Source organism: Triticum dicoccoides, chromosome 4A (genome assembly GCF_002162155.2).
Source record: "Triticum dicoccoides isolate Atlit2015 ecotype Zavitan chromosome 4A, WEW_v2.0, whole genome shotgun sequence".
In the NCBI taxonomy this organism is placed as follows: Eukaryota; Viridiplantae; Streptophyta; class Magnoliopsida; order Poales; family Poaceae; genus Triticum; species Triticum dicoccoides.
This window is the reverse complement of record NC_041386.1, coordinates 669,960,929-669,970,840: the sequence shown is the minus strand read 5'-3', so window position 1 is coordinate 669,970,840 and position 9,912 is coordinate 669,960,929. Positions and strand designations below refer to the sequence as shown.

Below are 9,912 nucleotides of genomic sequence, written 5' to 3'. Positions count from 1 at the left end.
TCTGTATGGGAGGCAGCGGGCCCCGGGCCCCTCCCTTGTGAGGATATAGGTCGTAGGTCTTTGTCCTCGGTTGATGTTTGGCTGTTGTATCTTGCTGGGACCCGACGTCTGTGGTTGGGGACTCCCTTTGTGCATGCGCGACATTCATGATGTCATGTTCTGGCTGAGGTGGTGCTACGACACGATTGTACCGCTCCTGCGTGGTGTGTGCCAAGGTGTCGGATTTTTGACAGTTCGATGTTCTGGCGGCATCATGGTGTCATTCTTGGATGTCGAGGTGGCGGCCCCACATGGGGAGGTTGTGCGGGTGGCTTTGTAGCGAGCAATGTTACATCAGAGGCAGCGAGCCTCCTCTTGGCTATGAGGGTAGCGAGGGTAGGGCGGTGGGTGATTCTGTTGTCGACGTGGCTTCGGTGGTGGCAACTCCCTGGTCAAGATTTGGAGGCCTCGTGTTGGATGTAGTGGAGATAATAGCTTTTATCGCCTTCCACATCAGGATCTCCAACCAGTAGGCCATTCATCTTCTATTCCTTGTCATAAAGATGTTTCACTTGACTATAGTACTTTACATGTATATAGTCACCCTCTATTAGTAAGGTGGAGCTTGCATTTCAATTATCATGTACCATTTTAGCATCATTGCTATGTTCTATACCATGTGTATTATAAAAATATTGATCAAACGGCTACTCTGTAATGTTGTTATAGTCACCATGTGGGATTTGGTTATCGATCAGAAAATTTTGTTATATTCAAAAGAACCGTTTACATCTGGTATTTATTAGTTACGCGGTAACAGAAAATTTTGGTGTCCCTCATGAGATTCTTTTTGCATGCGGAATCCAAAACATTGGTCCTCATCAATCAAAATTTGAACCCAATAAAATTATATTTGATACTTTTTGTATCACTATCCGACTGAGCTCTACAATCTCGTTATGGCCACCCTCAAATTTTCATTCCAGTAAAGCCATACTTCATACTTTCTGTTTGACTATATGCGTCCTCACTTCACAATGTATATGAACAATAAAGTGTAAAATTAACCGCAAAAAAGACAAAAATTAAACACGGAAAATTTTGCACATGTATCTCATGATTAATGGGTGTGTCTTAAAAGTTTATTCGAAACACAAATTATATAGGTATATGTCTTGGATATAAAAATATGGACGTGGATAGACAGCACTCGTGCACTCGAGGGACCGTCTGGGCACACTTTCCATACAAAGCAAATATGGTTCGATCCGACGCCCCAGACATCAAAAATAGAAAAAAAGCACCCGGTCCCCACGTCCATGTGCATCCTCCACACCGTGCTTTCTCAGAGCAACTTTGGGTGCTACAGAGGCAACTTTACTACTACAAGAAAGCAACTTCTTAGTTTTCCTAATATGGCTCCCTACCAATGGGAAGTCCTTATATAGTTGGCTACCATGACTATTAAGTTAACTAGATTCACCTCTAAGTTGCCTACCATAAGACTATGGTTCAAATTATAGACTACTCGAGCAACGATGATGGACAACTTTCATAATACTGTAGGCAACTGATTAGCGATGAGATGCTGTTGGGCATCATTGGTAAGCAACTAGTTAACAATATCTATCAACCTTATAGCACCCACCATAGGCAACTAACTATTAATGACAGAAAACTAGCATCGACGATAGACAACTTCATAGTATTCGAGGGAATTTAGAAACAACGACATACAAGTTTCAATGGAATGCAACCTAGAAGTAGTAGTGAGTAAGTTAGGAGAATGTTAAACAGAATTATCTAGAACACGAAATGTAGTTAAGTTTCCTATTTTTATAACTTAAGTTGTCTCTCGTAGAAGAAAAGTTGCTTAGGAAGAGTGATGGGATATTATCGACTTCTGTTGTTGTTCACTGTTGCTAACTAGTTGCACATCGTTGACTACTGGTTTCTTTTAATGGGGGGAAGTTGTCTACCATTTTTTAGCACTAATCCTAATTTGATCAACATTTTACGTTGTAGGCAACTTCAAAGAAAACTAGGAGGATGTTTTACCGTCTGTTTACAAAACATGGATACGATAATAGGACTGTGTATGCATAATATATGTTGTATGCACCTTCATAACATGAGTTGCTTTCTTTAGTGCTGAAGTTGCCTCTATGTAATGCCAAAGTTGCCTACAGTTGATGCTTAGTTGCCTATATATGATGAAAATTTGTCCGGCATGGTTTTTATGCTACTACAATATACTTGCTAGATAAATCCACTAGTACACGCGGCACAACAAAGTTGCTTCTGTTTGCACTGAAGTTGCCTCATCTGGAACCAAAGTTGCTTCTGAATTTTTTTCATTAAAACATGTCCATATGGGATCTAGTTTTGAAGATCTCATCGCGAGAAACCTAATGGTGAAGACGAATCTTAATTTTGATACCCAGTTCATAAGTTATAGCTTTTCAAAAAAATTGAGATGGAATAAAGTGGGATGATGTCAGCACATGCATGCAACCAATCTTTACGGACAATCCACCACTAGACTATGCCCAAAATAACTATACATCACATGCGTGGACATTTGCGCCTCACGCGTAGCTGCCAGACAGCCAGCTCGAGGGTGCGCCCGACATAGCGAGATAGTGCAGCTGCACTATTAAGTAATTAGGTAAAAATATTTGAGGCTGGTGTACATCGGCCTTTGGTGTCATTGCGATATGTAGCTAACCTTTTTTATTTTGAATCGCTGGGATAAAAACAATTGGGTTAAGTTAACTTTTACGATACCATACACATGTGCAGTTAAGTCAAGAGAGAGGTTTTATAGATACTATAATACAAAAAAAAAAGAACCAACGGCTGGAAAGTAATCCAAATATGTTAGAGTGACATACTTGCAGGGTATTCTTTATGGAAATAATCATAAACAAAAAAGGACCCAAAGACCAGGGTACCATGCATTATTTACACTACTCTCTGAAGCTTTTTAGAAGATGTCCACTAATGCAAGGGGTGTATGGAATCGATCCTCGTATGCCAAGCCAGTAAGTGTGTTGGCTTAGTATGCCTAGAAACTGAAATTTTGAGCTATTCAAATGACAAGCCACTCCTACTCCTCCTTGGGATGATGTTAACCCCAAGAAAATAACTTCTTTGTAGGGGTGAAACCCGAGAAAGCGGATATCATTGCAGGTACCTTCATAAGCATCTTCAATATTCACAATGCTATCATCGTCCGAGTCCCAATCCGGATTTTCTATCATTGTCCTTGCATTGTTTCCATCTAAATCATCGTCATCATCATCATCATCTAAAATCCAAGTTTTTAGGGTTCCTTCCATACTGTTTGATCCATGTGACTTTACAGTTGCACATGCCTTAAGATTGATATTGTTCTTCGACACCCAATCTACTCGTTCACTTGATTCCATGAGTGTCCAAACCTGAAGTCGAAAACTATCATGCATTGATGCAAAGTACAGCCCTTTTTCCGATTTCCCAATGTAAGGCCGTGCTTGTTTGCATTCATCAATATTTATTGGGGTTTTCATCACTCGGTATTTCCTGTCTGATAAAAATAACCTGCAAACATGGTCATCAATTCGAAAAATATGATCAGAAAATTGTCCGTGACATATATAGAGAACTAATATTACATGAGTTGAAAAGGTGATCTTGCAGAGATGTGCTATATATGAAGTGTATATACCTCACATCAAACACACCACAGCAATGCAGCAGGTAGAGTGATCCTCGCCAATAGACATTGCTAAAGCAACACCCGCGGCCGTTCCACCACATTGATCTTCGCTCTGCTGGATGCCTGGATCTAGCTGCGCATTAGTCACAGTCTCTGTAGCCTCGGCTTCACGGACAAACAACCTCTTCTGCCACTGCCGTGTGCTGGATGAGAATGCATTTAACGTCCATGTGGATGGTGGGCATTCAATCAAATCGGGTTCGGCTGGGTTCTCTATCACCTTCCTTGGCTCGAGCGAGAACACCTCGTAGTGCAGACACACGGCAGGGTCGAACACAAGGCACGAGTCGTGGCAGCCGTCATCGTCCTCCTAGGAAAGGTCTTCCCAACGGCTCGTGGAAGGGTTGACAACGGAGAGTCTCCTCCGGTCACGGTAGAGCAGGAGGCCGTTGCAGTGGTCGACGATCCATCTGGAGCCGCTGCCGTAGTGAGGCAGGAATCCAAGATCGCCGTCGACCGCCGGCTGCTACGTCGAGGCGACCGGACGGGCGAAGAAGCGCGGGCTCGTGCGGTTGCTGTAGGCCGCGCAGCGTGAGCGGGACGACGTGGGGGAGCAGCAGGCCGCTGTTCGCGCAGGAAAGATCGATCGAGCACTTGCGTCTAGGGTTCTGCTGGTCTACGGTTCTGTTCTGCTGCCGCTTTGTGTACGGACTGTGGAGACTCAGCGCACCGTAAGTATGGCATCCGATTCAACTCAGCGCGGTAGCGACGGAGAGGTGTATCGATTCAACTCAGGCTGTACGTGTCTTGACTTCCGCCGTTCTTCGCTTAGGCTGCGTTTGGCAGCAATGTTTTTTTAAAGTTTTCTGAGAATACTACGGTTTCTGAAAAAAAAACACGGTTTCGAATACTTTGCTGTGTTTGGTTTCAGAAAAAAACGAAGTTTTGTAAACCACAGTATTTGCCAGAAACCATGGTCTTTTTGAAGTATCTGCGACCTCTTTTCTTAAAACAGAACGGAGAAAAAACGTCGGGCAGATCGCAGTTGACGTTGCCGTATACATCAAGATAAGGATATATACTACGATCCCATCTTATTTTCCCTCTTTCTGTTATATGGTAAAACGACCTGTATTATATCTCCATGTTATAGCCGATTCAGTTTGATTTGTTTACGAGTAGTAGGTCTCTCGGGTCCTTCCAGCCGGCGTCATCTCCATCTCTTCTCTTCATCATGAGTGAATCAAGCTCACCACCACGGAAAAAAGGTATGAGCTTGTCTATGCACTGATTAGTATGCAATGATCTTGCATGCTTCTCCATCGATTCCTCGGCTATAGGTGGATTAGTTGGAGCTTTCAATGTCAGCCGCCCATGCAAAGGCCATGCGTGAACGAAGGATGGACATATTCTAGATCAGCTGACGCGCATGTAGGTGCATCAGAGATAGTCAGCCGCCCATACAAATCCTAGTATCTAGCTAGATCGAGTCGGACGGTGCATGGCGGCTGCATGCAGCCAACCGCCGTTAACAGTCGCTACTTACTCAGTCATTCACTCGAAATACTTGGGTCAAAACTTTGATAAGACAGCACCAGCCAAACACATGTAAGACTGAGAAAAACATTGTTATTAAAAAACTGTGGTATTCCTTGCCCATCCATGAGAATACTTTGGTTTTCAATTACCACAGTTTAAAAAATACTTTACTGCCAAACTAGGCCTGTAACAAATTTGACTTTTCTTTTAGAATGGAGGCGGTGTCCACAACTCACAGATTTATCCCTTCATTCTCGTCGATAGAAACTGTGTGATGCGTGTTTGCGGTGCAAGTTTCTATGTGCGTGCGTGCGCATCTATGTTGTAACTGGTGTTCAGAAAAAAGGTCATATTGTGTTTAAGAGACATCTTGATCAAGATACACAACATCATCGTTATGTAGCCCTAGAGAGGGACCTTACCTTATCGCCTTGGTTCGAAAAGTGTCGCACCACCGACAAGTAGAGCCACTCACCTGAGAGCTAGGAGAATTGTTGGTCTCTCAACCAACAAGGAAAACTCCGCCGCCTTGTCGTGGGCAAGTCACACTAAATGCACCACCGCATACCATGAACACCCGAGTGTAGAGAGAAAAGCTACAAGGGAAAATCAAATCAAATACAAGTAGAATTGCAGGCATACCAAAAGTCCAAAATAGAACGGGAGCGCAAATCTAACAAATGCATAAGACTCACCGGCATCCATAGCCTCCGCAAGTCAAGACCACCGAGAGGGGGGGGGGTACCTCCTTCCACATAGGATCAAGGGTGTCAAACCTTCGGGACACAACCACATAGGCCACAACTGGAGGACACCCTAGAATAATTGCGGGAGCTCGACGAACCAGCCAACCTCGCCACCACCACCCTAGGATCCCTACAACCATTATTCTCCACGCCACACCACTCACCTGAGAACCCAATCTTCCCCAAACGCCGCCAGCAAGGAGTACTTGACGCCGTCGAACAATCTACAATGGAATATGGGATTTCTCCCGAAAACTGGGCCAAGGGTGACGGAATGACCTCAACAATACCTCCATGGAGAAAACATGGCCCTTGGGCGTCACCGCCATGGTGGGACCTCAATGCACGATACATGTTGTAAGTTGACCTCCATGCCCCCCCCCCTCTCCAATGGTGGCTGTCACCTCCCAAGATCACCGACCTACACTTTGCTTGTGCTTTTTTTTAGAGACACCTGTAATTTTATTCATACTCATAACAATTACAGCTACATTGATTTGGATCTAAGATCCAAGAAAAATGCAATGTAACTCCTATAATCAACAATTACAATGAATCTTGAAACACCTTCGCGGTATTAATCTCTGCTAGAAGAAATTCTCCAAAGACTTCGGTAAAGAGGCTGCAATTGGACTGCAGCAACAATGTTGTCCCTCTTTCACCCGCACGAACGTTACTAATAATGATTTTTGAAAGCGCCTTTAGTCGCTCGTCCAAGAAGATGGGAAGTCTTGATCGATGAACGTATTTGGGCATGATCCCCTAGAAGTGCAGGTCGTCGAACAATGATATCATCGGCAAGGTGTCGATGAAAGATTTCAGCTCCACAAAGAATCAAACCAACAAAAATTGGTTGACACGCTAGCATAAACTCATCAGATCCGAATGATCGGATTCGCGAGGACAAAAAACTCTCTAACCTCATGACACCGTTAAAAAGAACGAGAGTACTTTTATTTCCATAAATACGAAAATCACTAGACGTTAACAAAAAAACATAACAGTCTTGAAGATGTGAGGTCGCTCCACCTCGCATCGCCAATATGGCAGCTGAAGGCGAGGAGGCCAAAAGTCGCTGCGCCGTTCACGAGCCCTAGACGAAACAGCTTTGTTTTTTATTTTTTTATTTTTTTTGAGACAATAGACGAAACAGTCCAAGGCATACGTACCCCATCGCGGTTGCGTGAACTGGAGACGCACCTCCCGTGCCGCCGCCGCCGAGATGCGCACCGCTCAGCCTCGCCGCCGCTGCCGGAGAAAGTCGGGGATGCAGGCGAGTGGCGCGGCGGCGTCGACGCAGGCAGGTTCGACCTACTCCCCGTCATCGCGCAGGGCGTCGATTTCGCCCACCTATTCGCCGATGGAGGACGACGACCTCCTGATGGAGATACTCGTGCGGCTCCCCCCGCGACCTTCCTCCCTCCCCCGCGTCTCCTCTGTCTGCAAGCGCTGGCGACGCATCGTCTCCGACCCCCAATTCCTCCGCCGCTTCTGCGCCCACCACCGGGAACCCCCCATCGTCGGCGTGTTCTTCAACTCCAGCTTCATTGAAACCCCCTTCAGGTCGACTCTCAATCCGCCGGACCTCATCCCGCCCGAGCTCTTCTCCCCGCGCCTCGACGACATCTGGTCCGTCCACAGCTGCCGCCACGGCCGCGTCCTCTTCACCAGCAGCGCCCGTACCGGCAGGGGCTGCCGCCAGGTCCTAGTGTGGGATCCCGTCACAGGCGACCGCCGCTGCATAGGCAGTCCAACGCAGCTGGGTGGTCACGACTGGAGCGAGTCCCGTGTGCAAGCGGATGTGCTCTGTGCTGCCGGCGACAAGGGCCACGTGCATGGTGCCTGCCATTCGAGCCCCTTCAAGGTGGTCTTGGCGTGCGTCAGCAAGGGCGTCGCACGAGCTTGTGTCTACTCGTCGGAGATGGGAGCCTGGGCCGATCTCATCTCAACCTTGGTTCCATTTGATATGTCTCCTTCTCTTGGCAGTAGAAGCATCCTGCTTGGGAATTCACTGTGCTGGTTCATTTTTGGCCCTCAGGTGGATATCCTTGAGCTTAATTTCGACAGACAGAGCCTAGCCGTGATCGAGGTGCCACCACATGCCTACGCCAACCATCAGGGACTTTATTTGAGTACTCTGGGTGGCGCGCTTGGTTTCATCGTCATGTCGGAATCCTACAAAGCACAACTATGGGAGAGGACAACTGATTTTGACGGTGTTGCTGGGTGGATGCCGGGACAGACTATCGAGTTGCGCAGGCTTCTCCCTCTGAAATCAGGGGAGTGGATCAAAAGAGTAATGTTTATTGCTGGGGATGAATCTGATAATGTGGCATTTCTGTCAACATCTAGGGGCATCTTCATGGTCCATCTCGAGTCATTGCAGTTTGAGGAGATCTTTAAAAGCAACCCTGATAATCGGCTGTCCACTATCTATCCATATCCATTCAAAAGTTTCTTTGCTGCTGCTGCTGCAGGTAATAACATGCATTTACATGGCATTATAACGAAAATATAGTATTTCTCTGATGGTTTTGTTTGGCAAGTGTTGGACTGGCTATTTAATTTCCTTTATATCAATTATTATTATTTCTTTGGCTGCTTGATGAAGTATTGTTGTTGTATTTGATATTGTTATTCAGAAAATAACATAGCAGATCATATTATATTGCTCACTCACTTTCCTATTGCCGCTGTTTGAAACTTGTATTATGTAAATTCATATTTGTATGGGCATGGTACAGATCATTGTGGCATCCACGAGATATGTAATAATTGGAAATTGGCAAGAATCTGAACAACTAATCTTTTATTGGTACAAAATGCTGGATTGTGTAACCGAACAAGTTAACATAATAACCACATTGTAACTCAAAGGTCTCAAAACTCCAAATGGAAACTTGTGCAACCCAAATGGGCAGTTATAACCATCCGAAGTTATTATTATTTATGCCGTTGCTCCATCAGTTGCAATCCACGCATACGTAGTTACACACAACACTTTTTGCTGCATCTACTAATCCTACTCCTAGCAGCAATTAGTGGAACAAAAAACATCAGAACAAAAGGCTCTGTTGGCCTTAATGCAGAACTGCTGAATTTTAACTATGTAACTTATTGCAAACGAATGTAAACTTGTATGAGTGAGCATCCCCTTGAGTGGTTCTGGTTCAGGGAGGCAGTGTCTTGAGCCTGAAGCCTGAAGATAAGGTTATTGTCTCCTAGGTAGTTTGTTATCAGCCACCAGTCATCACCACCAGGACCTTGCTCTATGGAAATCAATGCACTTCTAGCTCAATGGAAGCCCTATTGAAGTACTCCCTCCGTCCGGAAAAACTTGTCATCAAAATGGATAAAAGGGGATGTATCTAGATGTATTTTAGTTCTAGATACATCTTTTTTTATCCATTTTGATGACAAGTATTTTCGGATGGAGGGAGTAGTAATTTTTGCTATAAACTGTGCAAGATACAACAGTTTGGGACTTTTTTTTGGGGGGCAAGTATTAATAGTTGCTTCTCAGAAACAATAATTTAATGTAGAAGATAAACTAGCTTAAACATTGAAATCATGAGCTACCCTGTCACCTTGGTTGGTATAGGAAATTGGAACTTTCGAAGATTATCTAGGAGAACGATCTTTAGGTTTGGAGCTACTGTGCAGTCTTTCTTGAATATTGTAAATTAATTGGCTATTGCAAAAAAAAAAAAACTTCGCCGCCCTGGCGATCGTTGAAAGTCAGTCAATGCTTCTGTAAACCATTTCATTCTTCATGCAGGACTGAGTAATCTTGATGAGCGGGGACAAGGTGAAGGTCGAGCAGGCGGCACAATGCATCAATGAGAATTCTGATCTTTGCGGTTAATTTATATGCGTTTATGGATTTCGGTTGTATCCTTGATGTTATGAAGTTGTGCTCTCAAGCACCTGACTAAAGTTTGCTATGTC

The 9,912-nt window shown here is 44.8% G+C and overlaps 1 protein-coding gene across 1 annotated transcript; it reads left to right on the top strand.

Moving 5' to 3' along the window:
- The first annotated feature begins 7,274 nt into the window (after positions 1-7,274).
- On the top strand, positions 7,275-9,881 carry LOC119289654 (putative F-box/LRR-repeat/kelch-repeat protein At1g11620). Its single transcript, XM_037568930.1, has 2 exons — positions 7,275-8,441; positions 9,743-9,881. Exons 1-2 carry the CDS (start codon positions 7,325-7,327, stop codon positions 9,805-9,807), a joined length of 1,182 nt encoding a protein of 393 aa, XP_037424827.1. The 5' UTR covers positions 7,275-7,324; the 3' UTR covers positions 9,808-9,881.
- The last annotated feature ends 31 nt before the right edge of the window (positions 9,882-9,912 follow it).

What these genes read in the sequence shown, in the direction of transcription:
- LOC119289654 (XM_037568930.1), top strand. Translation starts at nt 7,325, where the DNA reads ATGGAGGACGACGACCTCCTGATGGAGATACTCGTGCGGCTCCCCCCG. An exon ending in CTTTGCTGCTGCTGCTGCAG is followed by an intron (nt 8,442 to 9,742) that starts GTAATAACATGC and finishes TTCTTCATGCAG; the next exon opens with GACTGAGTAATCTTGATGAG.